The 19,936-nt window shown below is 41.1% G+C and overlaps 1 protein-coding gene across 14 annotated transcripts in view; it reads right to left on the bottom strand.

Annotated features, from left to right (window-relative positions):
* si:ch211-285f17.1 (sickle tail protein) overlaps positions 1-19,936 on the bottom strand; it is a 351,576-nt gene that overhangs the window by 55,511 nt on the left and 276,129 nt on the right. For all 14 annotated transcript variants that reach the window (XR_009821210.1, XM_062021660.1, XM_062021659.1 and 11 more), the window contains 3 exons: positions 18,934-19,132; positions 16,927-17,008; positions 3,124-3,863 (listed from right to left, as the gene is read on the bottom strand). Coding sequence is in view for 13 of the 14 variants with exons in the window: in XM_062021660.1 (XP_061877644.1) it covers positions 3,124-3,863; positions 16,927-17,008; positions 18,934-19,132 (1,021 nt within the window). In the remaining variant the exon portion in view is untranslated. The remainder of the gene's footprint in view (positions 1-3,123; positions 3,864-16,926; positions 17,009-18,933; positions 19,133-19,936) is intronic.

Here is a 19,936-nt window from a genome sequence, read left to right as displayed (position 1 = left end):
GAAGGTCAGTTTTGTAGCTTCTGTAACAAGCTAAACTGTTTTCAGATGTGTGAACATGATTGCACAAGGGTTTTCTAATCATCAATTAGCCTTCTGAGCTAATGAGCAAACACATTGTACCATTAGAACACTGGAGTGATAGTTGCTGGAAATGGGCCTCTATACACCTATGTAGATATTGCACCAAAAACCAGACATTTTCAGCTAGAATAGTCATTTACCACATTAGCAATGTATAGAGTGTATTTCTTTAAAGTTAAGACTAGTTTAAAGTTATCTTCATTGAAAAGTACAGTGCTTTTCCTTCAAAAATAAGGACATTTCAATGTGACCCCAAACTTTTGAACGGTAGTGTATATATGTATATATATAAGAAATACTTGAATTTCAGTGAATTTTAGCTATAAATATACTCCTCCCCCCTTAACCCCGCCCTTCTTAACCCCCCCACTCCGCCCTCCCCCGACCCCGCCCACCTCAACCCCCCAATCTCCCGAATTCGGAATTCGGAGGTCTCAAGGTTGGCAAGTATGCTTACGTGTTTTTTCATGAAATATCAACAAAAAACCAGCCCTGGGAAATTATTTTGACTCGGGGGGCCAAATTTAGAGAAAAAAATGTGTCTGGGGGCCGGTATATCTATTTTTAGGAACACTAATACAAAACCTCACAATAATGTCTGATTGAAAGCTAAAAACGTTATGACAGACCGCCTTAACAAACGGAATGGAATTGTACATATTTTTACTGAATGAGACACCCAGAATGTACATGAGAATAAAGAATGTGGGATTTACAATATTAACTATGAATGATAAAACACTGAATATTGACAACATATGAACATCACACCCCCTCTCGCAGATGAATGGTCTATTTTTTATATATAAGGTGCACCGGATTAAAAGGCGCATTAAAAGAGTCATATTATTATTATTTTTTTTTTCTAAATGTAAAAGACTTCCTTGTGGTCTACATAACATGTAATGGTGGTTCTTTGGTCAAAATGTTGCAAAGATGATGTTTTACAGATCATCTTCAAGCCGATTTCTGACTGTCGCTTCCGGATGCGCCGTTTTGTGGGCGGTCTTATTTACGTGGCTCACCTTCGACAGCGTCTTCTCCCCGTCATCTTTGTTGACGGGAGTGGAAGAAGTGTCACAAAGTCTTTTTGAGTAAGTCAGGTTTGGTGTATTGTAATTTGTTTTTATTGTTGCTATTTTAACTTGTTTTTTTAATATGTAAAAAAAGATTGTTGTTTTTTTTAGCACTTTTCCTTTCCTTCCTTTCAAATGAACATTTTCATAGACTTTTTAATTTCTACAACAGCTGAATGAGCAGCACAGTTACACTCTAAATAAATATTTATGAATTAATTAGTCATCTTTGTTGCTAGTAACCACATGCCTAAAATAACTTAAGCTGCATTTAGAAGTTGGTGGAAAAATTAGAGCCATTAAATATGCATACGCTTTATTATCCGACTAATCGTTAAGATAATCGTTGACTAATTGACTATCAAAATAATGGTTAGTTGCAGCCCTATATACTGGTATTCATTTTGATTTCATTTTGTATTTCATTTTGTATGCTTTTAGTGTGGCTTTAAAGACTTTAAATTAGAGATGTCCCATAATGGCTTTTTTGCCGATATCCGATATTCCGATTATTGTCCAACTCTTAATTACAGATTCCAACATCAACCGATACCGATATATACAGTCGTGGAATTAACACATTATTATGCCTAATTTTGTTGTGATGCCCCGCTGGATGCATTAAACAATGTGACAAGGTTTTCCAAAATAAATCAACTCAAGTTATAGAAAAAAATGCCAACATGGCACTGCCATATTTATTATTGAATTTACAAAGTGCATTCTTTTTTTTAACATGCCTCAAAACAGCAGCTTGGAATTTGGGACATGCTCTCCCTGAGAGAGCATGAGGAGGTTGAGGTGGGCGGGGTTGAGGTGGGGGGGGGGGGGGGGTATATTGTGGCGTCCCGGAAGAGTTAGTGCTGCAAGGTGTTCTGGGTATTTGTTCTGTTGTGTTTATGTTGTGTTACGGTGTGGATGTTCTCCCGAAATGTGTTTGTCATTCTTGTTCACAGTGTGGCGCATATTTGTAACAGTGTTAAAGTTGTTTATACGGCAACCCTAAGTGTGACCTGTATGGCTGTTGACCAAGTATGCTTGCATTTACTTGTGTGTGTGAAAAGCTGTAGATACTATGTGATTGGACCGGCACGCAAAGGCAGTGCCTTTAAGGTTTATTGGCGCTCTGTACTTCTCCCTACGTCCGTGTACACAGCGGCGTTTTAAATAGTCATAAATTTTACTTTGTGAAACCGATACCGATCATTTCCGAACCGATACCAATCATTTTCGATATTACATTTTAAAGCATTTATCGGCCGATAATATCGGCAGCCCAATATTATCGGACATCTCTACTTTAAATGCATATGATGTTTATTAAAATCATAAAATAATTCACGTCCCTACTTTGTGAAAATCCATTGACCATGAGGGTTCTGGAAAGTAACCCTCATGGTCCACTTTTCCATCCAAATTCCTCTCGTCTTTTCCCAGACTCTCTTGGCATTTGTAAAAGTGAGTCTGGGGGTCACGCAGATGGTCTAGCCTGATGTATTTCACAGATCGGACCTATTTTAACTTGCTTCATGCTTTCTTTGCTTCTCCTTGCTAAGCCCGTAGAAGCTGCAGTCTCACCATGTTTAGTGTTCTCCTCATCCGCCATGTTTATGTGCTCTCGGTCAAAGTAGACCCAAGTCCAGTCAGGTACAAAAACTACTAATCTGGTTTTCTTCCTGGAACAGTCGTAAAAATATGCAGTGGCTTTACTAGGCTTCTCATATTGATGCTGGCACATTCCTCAATAATAATCAGCCGCCGGCCCCAGAATCCTATGAGACTGTGAACACAACCGCGGCATAAGCAGAACCACTAGCACACAGTCGGCCGTTCTCCCACATCTGGATGCTCAAGGAAGGGAGGAGACATGTTGGTTAGGGTGAAAACCGGGATGCAGAGTTAGTTCATGCTCTAATGCAGTCATTTCATTCCAACGTCTATCATTCAAACACTTTCAATTTCTTACCGTGCTTGATTGTCACTTGCAGGCGGGATGGACCCTTGAAGGTGACCTTGGGGATCGGAGGATCCCGTGTTGTTTCTGGGCTTGGCGCCCGTGACGTCATCCTTCTTGAAGGACTGGCGGACAGGAGAGCTCCTCTCTATGGGGACACTGCCGTGGATGTCGATGATCCGTACATCACCCATGCGGTGAGGGGATGGAGGAGGGGTCTTGGACCCCAGCGTGGGCAGCTGGCTGTTTCGAGACTTCTGCCTGTACAGGGAGGGGTGGTCAATGGAGTCTGTGGGGCTGGGGCCGCTGTAAGAACCTGTGGAGCGGATAGAGGCGCGGTGGAATCCGGGCATGCCGTGGTCTGGACAATCATGCCCAGGGCTTGGGTGTGGCCCGTGTGCAGCCGCCATGCTCATCCTTCCCTCCTGGAGAAGGAAGGGATCCGCGTACAAGCCCTCATTTCCTCTGCTGAGGCTGTGAGTTTTCCCACTCATGTCCCCATCCGGCTTGACATCCCGCCTCTCCAGGATGGCACTGGGACACGGGGAGATAGAGCGGGGCGGAGGGTTGGCGCTGGACAGGCGCTCCCTGGGCGTGGTGCCGTTGCCGGGCAGAGAGGCCTGTCGCGGGCTGAACGGGATTCGAGAAGGCTGCATGGAGTGCGGTGACGGGGGTAGTCCCGCCTGCAAAGGATGATGGGCCGGAGGGCCCATGGGGGACTGTCTCGGAGGATTCGCCATCTCAATGTGCATCTGGAAAATACATATTGAGACCTCAAATGTCGTGTTACATTTAGAGATGTCCGATAATGGCTTTTTTGCCGATATCCGATATTGTCCAACTCTTAATTACCGATACCGATAGATACAGTCGTGGAATTAACACAATATTATGCCTAATTTTGTTGTGATGCCCCGCTGGATGCATTAAACAATGTAACAAGGTTTTCCAAAATAAATCAACTCAAGTTATGGAAAAAAATGCCAACATGGCACTGCCATATTTATTATTGAAGTCACAAAGTGCATTATTTTTTTTTAACATGCCTCAAAACAGCAGCTTGGAATTTGGGACATGCTCTCCCTGAGAGAGCATGAGGACGTTGAGGAGGGCGGGGTTGGGGGGGTGGGGGGGGGTGTATATTGTAGCGTCCCGGAAGAGTTAGTGCTGCAAGGGGTTCCGGGTATTTGTTCTGTTGTGTTAATGTTGTGTTACGGTGCGGATGTTCTCCCGAAATGTGTTTGTCATTCTTGTTTGGTGTGGGTTCACAGTGTGGCGCATATTTGTAACAGTGTTAAAGTTGTTTATACGGCAACCCTCAGTGTGACCTGTATGGCTGTTGACCAAGTATGCATTGCATTCACTTGTGTGTATGAAAAGCCGTAGGTATTGTGTGATTGGGCCGACCCTTTAAGGTTTATTGGCACTCTGTACTTCTCCCTATGTCCGTGTACCACTCCGTACAGCGGCGTTTTAAAAAGTCTTACATTTTACTTTTTGAAACCGATACTGATAATTTTCGATATTACATTTTAAAGCATTTATCGGCCGATAATATCGGTAGCCCGATATTATCGGACATCTCTTGTTACATTGTCTGTAAATGTACACAAGTTGGCAGTTTGACACTGTAAGTCAGAGCTGGGCAAATATTTTGACTTGGGGGCCACATTAAGAGAAATAAATGTGTCTGGGGGGGCCAAAGTGTATGTGTGTATAAATTATATGTACACATATAGCTGTAAAAATCTGCTGTACAGTATGTGATTTGGGTCTCTTTTTTTTCCAGGAACACTGATACCAAAAGTCACAATGTCCGATAGAATTCTAAAAACGTTATGACAGACCACCTAAAAAAAAAAACGGAGTGGAATTTTACAGTTTTTTACTGAATTTGACACTCAAAATGTACATTAAAATAAAGACAGTGGGATTTACAATATTAACTATGCGCAATAAAACACTGAATATTAGAGATGTCCGAGATGCCGATAAATGCTGTAAAATGTAATATCGGAAATTATCGGAATCTGTTTCAAAATGATCGGTATCGGTTTCAAAAAGTAAAATGTATGACATTTTAAAATGCCGCTGTGTACACGGACGTAGGAAGAAGTACAGAGCGCCAATAAACCTTAAAGGCACTGCCTTTGCGTGACAGCCCAGTCACATAATATCTACGGCTTTTCACACACACAAGTGAATGCAAGGCATACTTGGTCAACAGCCATACAGGTCACACTGAGGGTGGCCGTATAAACAACTTTAACACTGTTACAAATATGCGCCACACTGTGAACCCACACCAAACAGGAATGACAAACACATTTCGGGAGAACATCCGCACCGTAACACAGCATAAACACAACAGAAAAATACCCAGAACCCCTTGCAGCACTAACTCTTCCGGGACGCTACAATATACACCCTCCGCTACCCCCCAATCCCCGCCCACCTCAACCTCCTCATGCTCTCTCAGGGAGAGCATGTCCCAAATTCCAAGCTGCTGTTTTGAGGCATGAGAAAAGACGCTGCCGAAAGTGAGCCACGTAAATAAGACCGCCCACAAAACGGCGCATCCTGAAGCGACTGTCAGAAAGCGACTTGAAGATGATCTGTAAAACATCATCTATGCAACATTTTCACCAAAGAACCACCATTACATGTTATGTAGACCACAAGGAAGTGTTTTCAATGTAGAAAAAAATAAATAAAATATGACTCCTTTAATGCGCCTTTTGTATGAAAATAGACCTGAGTAGACCCGCTCATCGGCAGTGCGCCTTAAAATCCGGTGCGCCCTATGGTCCGGAAAATACGGTAAACATGAAAAAAAAAAAATTCCATTCAGGGCAACACAACCAAAGTTATGGCCAAAAATAGAGCAAACATTTACCTCAAAGGTAAAAAAAATCCCCAATATACACTACCGTTCAAAAGTTTGGGGGTCACATTGAAATGTCCTTATTTTGAAGGAAAAGCACTGTACTTTTCAATGAAGATAACTTTAAACTAGTCTTAACTTTAAAGAAATACACTCTATACATTGCTAATGTGGTAAATGACTATTCTAGCTGCAAATGTCTGGTTTTTGGTGCAATATCTACATAGGTGTATAGAGGCCCATTTCCCGCAACTATCACTCCAGTGTTCTAATGGTACAATGTGTTTGCTCATTGGCTCAGAAGGTTAGTTGATGATTAGAAAACCCTTGTGCAATCATGTTCACACATCTGAAAACAGTTTAGCTCGTTACAAAAGCTACAAAACTGACCTTCCTTTGAGCAGATTGAGTTTCTGGAGCATCACATTTGTGGGGTCAATTAAACGCTCAAAATGGCCAGAAAAAGAGAACTTTCATCTGAAACTCCACAGTATATTCTTGTTCTTAGAAATGAAGGCTATTCCACAAATTTTTTGGGTGACCCCAAACTTTTGAACGGTAGTGTATACTCTGAGGGGCTTTAGTTATACCTTACCACGTTTCCACTTTTGTTAACATTGTGAGAGTATTTTCTTTCACTTCAGTAAACAACAGATGAGCCGTCGTGATAAAAAGGAAGGCGTGTACAGAATGTGTTGCTGCTCGTAGGTGCCTATCCACTCTTGTATCATTTCAGTATATCTGGAAAAGCGCCCTTGAAACAGAAACATCCATCAAACTCATTTGAAATTCACACTGTTGCTTTTTCATCGAAAAGGCTGCTGTCAGCACATATTCCAGACACGCTGGCAGGGCTCCAAATGGCAGCCGCTCCCCCATAGACACACCTCAGTCTAGCAACGAGCCACCATACGGAGACCACGTAGAGAGGTTAATGTGCAACATGACATTTCAGCCGTCGAATAATGGGGGGCCGCTGCAGTAAACTGGGATAACTAGTAAACCAAACGCTAACTGAATGCAATAAATCTAAACCCACGGTCACGCTGGCAGTAAAAACACGTTCCCAGCACGCTAATCCAACGATGGACCAAAGACAAAACAAAAGATACAAAAAAGATACAACATTTAAAAGTGTGTAGTGCCAACCAAAAGAGTTACATAACTACGACGAGTGTCAGATTGCAGAATCTGTTTCAACCTTTCCTCATGTTTCCTTGACAAACAAACAGGCTATTGTTCAAGCGGTGCACTCTGACTCACAAGGGATGCGAAAGCACCATGCTAAGATTCTTTTTTTTCTTCTTCTTCCATTCTGAGTGTCTTCAATTTCAGCTACGGAAGGGAAGAGCAAAACACGGAGGGTGTGGCACCGTTGTGTTTAGGTGCGTTTGTGCACAAAGAGTTCCGGTCTTGTTTGCAGGAAGTGCAGACTGTACAACATAATAGAAGAACAACATGACTGGGAGGGGCAGCACGGTGGAACAGGGGTTAGTGCGTCTGCCTTAAAATACGAAGGTCATGGGTTCGATCCTGCGCTCGGGATCTTTCTGTGTGGAGTGTGCATGTCCTTCCCGTGACTGCATGGCTTCCCTCCGGGTACTCCGGCTTCCTCCCACCTCCAAAAACATGCACCTGGGGATAGGTTGATTGGCAACACTAAATTGGCCCTAGTGTGTGAATGTTGTCTGTCTATCTATGTTGGCCCTGTGATGAGGTGGCGACTTGTCCAGGGTGTACCCCGCCTTCCGCCCGATTGTAGCTGAGATAGGCTCCAGCACCCCCCGCGATCCCAAAGGGAATAAGCGGTAGAAAATGGAGATGGATGCAACATGACTGGGAGATTTGCTCACACAAAAAACGATGGCGGAAATATTTTGTGCACTAGGATTGCGCGGTATGGATGATATAAAATATATCAATTTGGCCGACCGTAGAGTTTTAATACAAAACCCAAAACCAGTGAGGTTGGCACGTTGTGAAATTTGTAAATAAAAACAGAATACAAAGATTTGCAAATCCTTTTCAACTTATATTCAATTGAATAAACGGCAAAGACAAGAGATTTAATGTTCGAACTAAGAAACTTTTTTTTTTTTGCAAATAATCATTAACTTAGAATTTAATGGCAGCAACACATTGCAAAAAAGTTGTCACAGGGGCATTTTTACCACTGTGTTACATGTCCTTTCCTTTTAACAACACTCAGCAAACGTTTGGGAACTGAGGAGACACATTTTTGAAGCTTTTCAGGTGGAATTCTTTCCCATTCTTGCTTGACGTACAGCTTAAGTTGTTCAACAGTCCAGGGTCTCCGTTGTGGTATTTTAGGCTTCATATTGCGTCACATATAGGCGATATATCGAATATACTCGATATATCGCGGGTTTGTCTCTGTGCGAAATAGAAAATGACTATATGGTGATATTCGAGTATACGTTCTCACGCAGTTGCTTTTAGCTGCGGGCATTACACTGCAGGCTTTTGTCACTATTTCTTGTCTCTGCTTCTCACAGAGACATAAAACAAGCGCACCGTCTTACAAACGTCACATAGGTATACGCCCTCGCGGAGCAGAGAGGTAGCGGCATGGGTAACGTTAATACGAGAGAGAGAAGGTGCGAATATGGTAACAAATGAAGGAAGAATTAATTCCCAAGAAAAACAGCAGGGGGTCCATCGTCTGGCGGTGGTTTGGCTTCAAGCGGGAAGATGTCGAACAGACAACCGTAATTTGTCAAGTGTGGGGCAAAAGAGTTGCTACAAAAAGTAGCATTACTGCTAATTTGAAAAGTCACCCGCGAGAGAATGAAGAGGGCTTGAAACTCTGCATGTCAACATCTCCGTTCGGTGCCACACCCACAAATTGCCGAGGCAACCATTTCCACATCAACACCGTATGAAAAAAATAGTCAACAACAGAAGGAGATAACGTCCGCAGGAACCTACCACATAGCGAAGGACATACACTATTTGATTTCCTATTATGCAGCTCATTTTTATTTGACAGTTATTGTAATATCTTGTGTGACATCATGCACAAAAGTGCACTTTATTTGTTTTAAACTATTATAGTGGCGTTCTGTACAAAAAGTGCACTCTAATTTAGTGTTGTTTTGATATGTCATCGTAGTGACATCATGCACAAAAGTGCACTCATAGCTTGTTTTAAAATGTCTCTGACAATCTTGCACTTTCTGTTTTGGAAATGACATGAATGTTTGTGCCACTGCTTAATTACTATTTAATAAATACACTTTTGGTCAATTGACTCAGTTGTGATTCCCTTCTCTGCATGAAAGTGTAAAATGACCATATATTAATGCAGTATGAACAAGAATGTTTTAATGTAGACACACAGAATCATCATACTGCTGTGATTATATGTTCATTCAAGGCTAAGGCAAAATATGGAGATATATATCGTGTATCGTGACATGGCCTAAGAATATCGAGATATTAAAAAAAAGCCACATCGCCCAGCCCTAGTCACACATTTTCAATGGGAGACAGGTCTGGACTACAGGCAGGCCAGTCTAGTACCCGCACTCTTTTACTATGAAGCCCCGCTGTTGTAACACGTGGCTTGGCATTGTCTTGCTGAAATAAGCAGGGGCGTCTATGATAACGTTGCTTGGATGGCAACATATGTTGCTCCAAAGTCTGTGTGTACCTTTCAGCATTAATGGTGCCTTCACAGATGTGTAAGTTACCCATGTCTTGGGCAATAAAAGTTTACCAGTTTGAACGTTAAGTATCTTGTCTTTGCAGTCTATTCAATTGAATATAAGTTGAAAAGGATTTGCAAATCATTGTATTTTGTTTTTATTTACCATTTACACAACGTGCCAACTTCACTGGTTATGGGTTTTGTACTATCGTCATATCGTGATGATGCATGTTGACGACGCGTTCTTTCTGTGTACCGCAAATTTGAAAGGTGCCCTCGCAATGTAGCGTCCTTGCTAGCGAGCAAACATTCCTCCACAGTGCAACCCAGTGAAATAAAATCAATTACGTTTCTTCCAAGTACCGTCATCACTGAAGAATGAGGAATAGCTAAACATGCTGCGCTACACACCGTGAGAGGATACGAGAAGTCATGCTAACTGCTAAGCTAGAACTCGTCTATACCCCATGCGACCCGTTAAGCTTTTCAATCTGGCCCGCCAAACATTCCCAAACACATTTTTTTATCTTTAAGATGGAAACTGTAGCTGCCATTATGATGTGCAGTCATGTTTTCAAATTACCGGAAATCTTGTATTATTCACAGTATTTCAATGTTTGGAATCTGCACTTTTGCATAATATACTAGTTACTATGGTAATCTAATTAGTTACTATGGTAATCTTAGTCACAGCAGCTCAGACGAGGCACCAAGCAGTGTGGGTGGGGAGTGTTTCCACAGAGTGTTTCCAGAGTGGCCAGCCTGAAATGCGGGTGTCAGTGACAGATGCAGAAGGAGATTTTTACAACAAAGTTCTAAAGCTTAGTGTTATATCAGATTGTAGGTGGCTTTATTTTTTACTTTTCGCATTCATAGTTCCCTGTTTTTGTTGAATTTTTGTTGCGTTTCGCTTGATTGTAAAATATATCGATGGAGAGGGGGTGTGACGTTCATATGTTGTCAATATTCAGTGTTTTATCTTTCATAGTCAATACCGTAAATCCCACATTCTTTATTTTCATGTACATTCTGGGTGTCTCATTCAGTAAAACAAATAAAATTCCATTTCGTTTTTTAAGGCGGTCTGTCATTATTGTTTTTAGCATTCAATCAGACATTATTGTGAGGTTTTGTATTAGTGTTCCTAAAAATAGATATGCTGGCCCCCAAATACATTTTTTTCTTAAAATTTGGCCCACGAGTCAAAATAATTGCCCAGGCCTGCTTTACGGTAATAATGCTTTATAATCATGCTGTGTGAACATGTCATCCTAAGGAACACTAAACCAGATTTTGTTATTGGAAAAATATATTAGTTTTAACTAAGGATGGATAGCATACAGAATCACAGTAAAGGTTTCCCTTTAGGGGACCTGTTTTTTTGTCCCCATACCGTCAGAGGTCCCCTAAAGGTGACTGTGTAAACAGAGCGATGTCCCCATTAAGTAAGCATTGCCAGAACACACACACACACACACAAACACACACACACACACAAACACACACACGTTTTGTTTGTGCACGTGCATCTCAAATGTAACTGCAGAGGAGCGATTGCATTTGAGAAGGCTACATCATGCTTGTGCATGTTTTTGCCCCCACTCTATTTTTGTGGTGTTTAGAGTGTTTCAACAACACACACACACACGCTCACACACTCACACGCACACTCAACCTTTGTATCTCTGTCAAGTGTAGCTGGGTTAAACAGTGACAGAGTTAATCATGACGGCAGTCTCCTTCTTGTCACAACGTTTGCTCATGTTCACGTGACTTAAGTCTGCCATCAGATTCTCATTTCTGTCACTTTTTAAATTATTCATCCGTACGGTCGTCATGTAAGCTGAACTGAGACCAGGTAAAGCGTCCTTTAATTTCTTTGAGGACTCTCTTCTTATGTCACACCCCCACAGACCTTGTGTGTAAAACTGCAAAAAAGGGGCACATTCAAGTACGAGTGTCTTGATACAACTTTTTCACTTTCGATAACATACTGACTAGAGATGTCCGATAATGGCTTTTTTGCCGGTAACCGATATTCCGATATTGTCCAACTCTTGATTACCGATTCCGATATCAACCGATACCGATATATTTAGTCGTGGAATTAACACATTATTATGCCTAATTTTGTTGTGATGCCCCGCTGGATGCATTAAACAATGTAACAAGGTTTTCCAAAATAAATCAACTCAAGTTATGGAAAAAAATGCCAACAAGCACTGCCATATTTATTATTGAAGTCACAAAGTGCATTATATTTTTTAACATGCCTCAAAACAGCAGCTTGGAATTTGGGACATGCTCTCCTTGAGAGAACATGAGGAGGTTGAGGTGGGCTGGGTTGGGGGTGGCGGGGTTTTGGGGGTAGGGGGTAACGGGGGGTGTATATTGTAGCGTCCCGGAAGAGTTAGTGCTGCAAGGGGTTCTGGGTATTTGTTCTGTTGTGTTTATGTTGTGTTACGGCGCGGCTGTTCTCCCGAAATGTGTTTGTCATTCTTGTTTGGTGTGGGTTCACAGTGTGGCGCATATTTGCAACAGTGTTAAAGTTGTTTATAAGGCCACCCTCAGTGTGACCTGTATGGCTGTTGAACAAGTATGCCTTGCATTCACTTGTGTGTGTGAAAAGCCGTAGATATTATGGGATTGGGCCGGCACGCAAAGGCAGTGCCTTTAAGGTTTATTGGCGCTCTGTACTTCTCCCTACGTCCGTGTACACAGCGCCGTTTTAAAAAGTCATACATTTTACTTTTTGAAACCGATACCGATAATTTTGAAACCGATAATTTCCGATATTACATTTTAAAGCATTTATCGGCCGATAATATCGGCAGTCCGACATTATCGGACATCTCTAATACAGACTGATATTGGAGCCTTGAGTATTGGCCGATACCAATTGGACATGATATCAGCACGACTCAGACATACTTTTTTTTGTGCGTGCGTAAAATTAGAACAGGGTTGATAAAGTGGAATTACTCAAACAGAGAACAATGGTAGGTATGAAAAACACTTGTATTTTTATTATATATTTATTATTTTTATGATTAACCATCTGGAATGGACTTATGCTGTCTTTAAGTTGAGGTGGAGTGGTGATTGTTTTTCGCCGACATCTAATGACCACAATTTTTTTTAATTTAAGCTCATGGCACAATAAGTTGAATAGTGCGGACATGTTTTTTTTTACTGTACATTTCTGCCTTGAAGACTTTATATCTGTATGTAATATGCTACTACCATTTTTGGATATACATATTGACAAATGCTGTCAGACTTTCGACTGCAATATTGTTTATTTAAGCACACTTATTATGCTACTCTAACATGTGTGCTATTGTGTGCTTAGCTGCTGTATAGCTGCGAGCTGAATTGAAACTGAACGGAATTGAATTGGAAAAAAGTTGTGTAGCTGCTAGCTCCTAATAGCCTATAGCCTACCGACTATGTTAACCTATTGAAAATGACTAAAGACCAACCTTGTGTGCTTATTGGCCGATATTAATCCGATAAGATATTCGCACGCACCGTGGGTACTTTCTTGTCTTTGAGTTTTTCCTTGCACAGATGTGAATTTTAATCAAGGGATCTCGCTGTGAGTTTTTGAAGCCCTTTGAGACACTTGTGATTAAGCGCTATAAAAAATAAACTTTGATTGATGTCTATTACTATGTTGTTGTTTTTTTATTATATAGGTGACGCCTTCACAAGCTATCTTATTCACAACCTGACAGCTACTTCAAGTGCTAACTGCTCGCCTCAAACACAAACAAAGAATGTCGTAACAGCTCCATTTCAAAAAGAGCGGTAAAACAAAAGTAGTGAACAGAAGGAAATAATGATAAATAAGTACCGTGATAACATCGGACAAGCAGATAAGCGCGAAGCCATGTTTGTTTACAGTGAAAGTCTACTGCTTCTTCAGCACTTGCAGTGAGCAAACTCGTTCAAAAGATGGCGCCATAGCACAAACAATAACTACATCTTTCCGTTAATGGTGTGTACTGCGCATGTCAAGGTAAAGCATTTTGATTTAGGTGAGATGCATGAAAATGTACGTCATAATCAGATTATTTTTTTCAGGGTCCATGTACACTAGGGATGTCAAACTCATTTTAGCTCAGGGGCCGCATGGAGGAAAATCTGTGCACACGCGGGCCAGACTATTAAAATCATGGCATTAAAACAAAAAAATAAAGACAACTTCAGATTTTTTTCTTTGTCTTACTTTGGCCAAAAATAGAACAAACACATTGTGAAAATATTAAAGTAAAAATATAGAAAAAAATACCGGCAGCGGTAAAGTTTAGATCCAAGAAGGAAAGAAGAAAGTGAATGAATAAGTGAATACATTTACATATGCATAAAAATTTGTTTTCTTTTGTATTATTATTTTTTTATGAATTAAGTAACGTTTATGACAATCTTTTTCCAGAACACAATATAGAATGTGAGATATAACAGGATAATGCATACATTTATAATTTGTTTTCAAAACGATTACAAAAAAGTGGGACCCCATTTATATGACTTGATGGGGTAATTTTGAAAATTCCTAGCGCCAACACTGATGGACTATTGGTGCGTGCAAAACAGCAGCAGGCGGCTGTGGCCTGCGGGCCGGTTCTAATACTAATCAAATATCATCCCGGGGGCCATAGATAATTCATTCTTGACTTTGACACAGGGAATGTACACAGGAACATTCTAATCCGAATGATGATCTGATTAAATACATTTTGTCCATGTACACATGGCTAGTGATTATATTATATTTGTTTATATTGAAAACTGCTCTGTTTTAGACTGCAATATTGCTCAAATAAGAACACTTAGTTATTGCGTGTGTCTAGCTTGTGCGGTATTTTAAAGTTAAAAGTACCAATGATTGTCACACACACACTAGGTGTGGCGAAATTATTCTCTGCATTTGACCCATCACCCTTGATCACCCCCCTGGGAGGTGAGGAAAGCAGTGAGCAGCAGCGGTGGCCGCGCCCGGGAATCATTTTTGGTGATTTAACCCCCAATTCCAACCCTTGATGCTGAGTGCCAAGCAGGGAGGCAATGGGTCCCGTTTTTATAGTCTTTGGTATGACTCGGCCGGGGTTTGAACTCACAACCTACCGATCTCAGGGCGGACACTCTGCTTAGCTTTGTGTAGCCGCTAGTTGCTATAGCCTACCATGTTTACCTTTTGTAAATAACTTGACAAAAATACAAGAAAATACCAAGTTTGTGTGCATATTCGAGGACATTTCGATGTTCACTGTCAGGAACCCTTTTTGTAGCTTATATTGCCAATTTTAGATGAAAATTCGATACTTTTTTTTTAGCTGATATCGGATCGGGCCAACCCTACATTCATGAAGTGAAGTGAAGTGAATTATATTTGTATAGCGCTTTTTCTCTAGTGACTCAAAGCGCTTTACATAGTGAAACCCAATATCTAAGTTACATTTAAACCAGTGTGGGTGGCACTGGGAGCAGGTGGGTAAAGTGTCTTGCCCAAGGACACAACGGCAGTGACTAGGATGGCGGAAGCGGGGATCGAACCTGCAACCCTCAAATTGCTGGCACGGCCACTCTACCAACCGAGCTATACCGCCCATGGCAAGAGTTTAACTTTTATTCCATCAGCAGGAATCACTTTATTTATAAACAAAAGTAGATAAGAACTTTGGATAAAATGGGGGATTAGGGATGATACTCGAAACCGGTTTTCCCGGTTGTTCGATAAGAAAAGAACCGAGTCCTCGGACTCGAATCCCTTTTTGAGGACCGGTACCCGTTATCGAGACCACTATAGTAAAGAAAAAGAGTTGGTTCTTTATTCGAATCCCGTCCCGACCAGAAATGCTCCGTGTGACATCACAAGAAATGACGTCACGTAGCTCAGTCATTAGGCGCAGATAGCGGAAGCAGGAAAAAAATGGACGGGAAAAAGCGCTCCAAGGTGTAATAAAGTTCAAAACAAAAAGGTATAATCCAATGAATAACTTTACAGAGAGATTTTAGCAGGGTACAAACACATGACGAACACTTTTACGACCAACCGGAAACATAGCAACCAGGTTAGCAACGCACCTCCTTTACGGCAGCTGTCGCAACGTTCTTAAAGCAACCGCAGCACATACATATATATACAACACATCTCCCTTTTTTAACTTTTGTTTTTCTTTCCTTGTAAACAAAACAAAATCACACTGTATATGTGTTGTCTGTCTAATTATAAATAATGCAGACGAGGCGTGTTGGCTGAGTTCTTGACGTTTACTTTCACAGTCTGGTCATAACCTAACCGGGTGACGACATGCAACAACACTTTTCGGGGCTACCGCGCATGCTCGTCACTCCCGTTGTATGCTGGGTAGTGTAGTTGTTGTATTCCCTAGCAGCTCATAACATCTTTCCCCCTTTAAAGAATGTTAACTCAATAAAGCGTATTTCTTTTTTTAGCTTTAACTTTTCATTTTTTAGCATTGTAACCACATTTGCAAACAACGTTTCTATTCATAGAATTTTCTTTCAATAAAGAAATAAAGTGCAAAAATGTCTAAGCATCATAACAAACAGTTATGTCAAATAGCAGCAGAATTGCACTTTTTGGAGAGCTGTATTATTTTCAGTTTTGTGCACAAGGGACTGATTTTATTTAACACTATATTATTATTTATACACCTATAGTGATCACAGAGACAGGTTGTTTTTGTGTTACTGTATATATTTGTTTTTCTGAAAAATCCCACTTAATATACTTTGGGTAATAACAGGCAATATTTATTTATTTTATATTACTTTTTTTAGGGGTTTAACAGTCAATATTTATTTATTTATTAGATTAAATTGTTTTCTTATATAATAAAAGTGAGCTTTTGTTAAACCAAATATTGTGTGTTTTTTTTCCATGTACAACAACCTATCTGGACTCGATAAGAGAATCGATAAGGAATCGGTTCGATAAGAGGATTCGATAATAGGCTCAAACTCGATAATTTCTTATCAAACATCATCCCTATGGGGGATGGAGTTGAAATGTCCTACAAGTAAGCTGCAATGGAGGAGGAGAACAATGTGAGACCCCCCCACAGATTAATAAGAAGAGGTGGTGGTGGGGGAGCACATTCCTTTCCTCAAGAGCAAACAGGATGTGAGTGCGAGAAGAATTAAACGAGGGGCTTGTGTCGCTATAGGAAGTGCAGCTGTTTGCTCTTAATGAGATGTACCTCCTCTCTACTGTGTTCATGGCAGTACTCACCCTGGTATCGCCATTGGTCGGTCTGAACGCCTGTGCCGGGTCCTTGTGGTATACCTTTAGACAGGAGTGGTCTGTGATGTTCCTGTAGGGGGAAGAGGTGGTCTGAGGTAAGAACGCAGTCCAGGTGTCGCCATCGGAATACGGTCGACGTCGCACCAGCCCGGTTCTCCTGAGCAGCCCGGCCAAGGGCACATATCCCGACACAGGCATTGATAGTCTTGCATTAGTGGCCATTTTCGTCCTAAAAGCTATGACTTGTAGTAGTACTCCAAATACATGATCGGAGCTGTTCTCTCGCTCTATGGGCTTTAAAGCCGGGAGGCTTGTGCCAACCTTAAGCAACCAGGATTTTTACAGCCCTGATAAAGAGTTGGTCACAAAGTACACATCACACTGGAAGCGGAAGTCAGCTGCTTATCGTTTGAACAACGAGAACAAATATGTGTGCTTGACTCAAAGGCCTTGTTCACACTGCAGGTCGATTCCAATGGTTTTGCCCATATGTGACCTGAGGCCCTTTTCCACCAACTTTTTCCAGGAACTTCCCTGGTTAAATAAAGTTCCCCCTGTGTTTCCACCAAAAACTACCCGGGTAGATTTAGTTCTTTAGGAACCTTTCGGCGTTCCTCCTGGCTACCATGAATTGATTAACGTGGACCCCGACTTAAACAAGTTGAAAAACTTATTCGGGTGTTACCATTTAGTGGTCAATTGTACGGAATATGTACTTCACTGTGCAATCTACTAATAAGAGTCTCAATCAATCAATCAAAACCTCTCCACTTCCCTGGTTAAATAAACTAACCCGTGTGTTTCCACCAAAAACTACCCGGGTAGATTTAGTTCTTTAGGAACCTTCCGGCGTTCCTCCTGGCTACCATGAATTGATTAACGTGGACCCCGACTTAAACAAGTTGAAAAACTTATTGGGGTGTTACCATTTAGTGGTCAATTGTACGGAATATTTACTTCACTGTGCAATCTACTAATAAAAGTCTCAATCAATCAATCAAAACCTCCCCACTTCCCTGGTTAAATAAAGTTCCCCCTGTGTTTCCACCAAAAACTACCCGGGTAGATTTAGTTCTTTAGGAACCTTTCGGTGTTCCTCCTGGCTACCATGAATTGATTAAAGTGGACCCCGACTTAAACAAGTTGAAAAAATGATTGGGGTGTTACCATTTAGTGGTCAATTGTACGGAATATGTACTTCACTGTGCAATCTACTAATAAAAGTCTCAATCAATCAATCAAAACCTCCCCACTTCCCTGGTTAAATAAAGTTACCCCTGTGTTTCCACCAAAAACTACCCGGGTAGATTTAGTTCTTTAGGAACCTTTCGGTGTTCCTCCTGGCTACCATGAATTGATTAAAGTGGACCCCGACTTAAACAAGTTGAAAAAATGATTGGGGTGTTACCATTTAGTGGTCAATTGTACGGAATATGTACTTCACTGTGCAATCTATTAATAAAAGTCTCAATCAATCAATCAAAACCTCCCCACTTCCCTGGTTAAATAAACTAACCAGTGTGTTTCCACCAAAAACTACCCGGGTAGATTTAGTTCTTTAGGAACCTTTCGGCGTTCCTCCTGGCTACCATGAATTGATTAACGTGGACCCCGACTTAAACAAGTTGAAAAACTTATTGGGGTGTTACCATTTAGTGGTCAATTGTACGGAATATGTACTGTACTGTGCAATCTACTAATAAAAGTCTCAATCAATCAATCAAAACCTCCCCACTTCCCTGGTTAAATAAAGTTACCCCTGTGTTGAACCGCTTCCTGGTGGAAAAAAGGTTGGGGAACCCTGATGTAGACCACAAGGAAGTGTTTTAAATGTAGAAAAAAAGTCATAATATGACCCCTTTAAAAACTTGGAGAGCAGATTCTTTCTTTATATAAAAATAGCAGAGCGCTCCTGTTGTATATTTTTTTAATAACTCTCCCAAAATAAATAGACAAAAATTAACTGTCCACTACATAGATTATACTCCAGCTTACCTGACATCGCTCAGCTCGTAGTACATGTTCCTCATGTCGTCTTTGACATAGACTGCCACGCTGGGCGACTCCAGCATCTTCATGGTGAGCATCTGAGGGAAGGCACTAACGAACAGGGCGCGGATCGTGTCGATGCTGGTGATCTCGTTGGGCATGCGGATCTGTTTGGTTTCGTCTCCGTACTGCAGGTAGAGGACGCCTGCAAGGAGATTACGGCAGTTAGCCACCAAGACCCTGAACAATGGAGGGCCGGGGAAACAATTATCGATATGGCAATGTATCACGATACATTTGAACAGTGTAACGATTTTGTTTTGTCTTAATATACAAAACCCAAAACCAGTGAAGTTGGCAGGTTGTGTAATTCGGAAATAAAAACAGAATACAATGATTTGCAAATCCTTTTCAATTTATATTCAATTGAATAGACTGCAAAGACAAGATATTTAATGTTCGAACTGAGAAGCTTCATTTTTTTTGGCAAATAATCACTAACTTAGAATTTAATGGCAGCAACACATTGCAAAAAAGTTGTCACAGGGGAATTTTTACCGTGTTACATGGCCTTTCCTTTTAACAACACTCAGTAAACGTTTGGGAACTGAGGAGACACAATTTATAACCTTTTCAGGTGGAATTATTTCCCATTCTTGCTTGATGTACAGTATAAGTTGTTCAACAGTCCGGGGGTCTCCGTTGTGGTATTTTAGGCTTCATAATGCGCCACACATTTTCAATTGGAGACAGGTCGGACTACAGGCAGGCCAGTCTAGTACGTGCACTCTTTTATTATGAAGCCACGCTGTTGTAACACGTGACTTGGCATTGTCTTGCTGAAATAAGCAGGTTTGTTTCAGGGAAACAATTGATTATATATATAAAATCCCCTGACGAGCAGGGAAACCTGCGAAACAGGCTTGTTGGGATGACATAGCCTCTGTGTTTTTTCCTGACCTAACGTATATATTTATATGTATATATATATATATATACACTACTGTTC

This window comes from Entelurus aequoreus, linkage group LG15, assembly GCF_033978785.1.
Source record: "Entelurus aequoreus isolate RoL-2023_Sb linkage group LG15, RoL_Eaeq_v1.1, whole genome shotgun sequence".
NCBI classification, from domain to species: domain Eukaryota; kingdom Metazoa; phylum Chordata; class Actinopteri; order Syngnathiformes; family Syngnathidae; genus Entelurus; species Entelurus aequoreus.
This window is presented reverse-complemented; position numbering and strand designations above follow the sequence as displayed.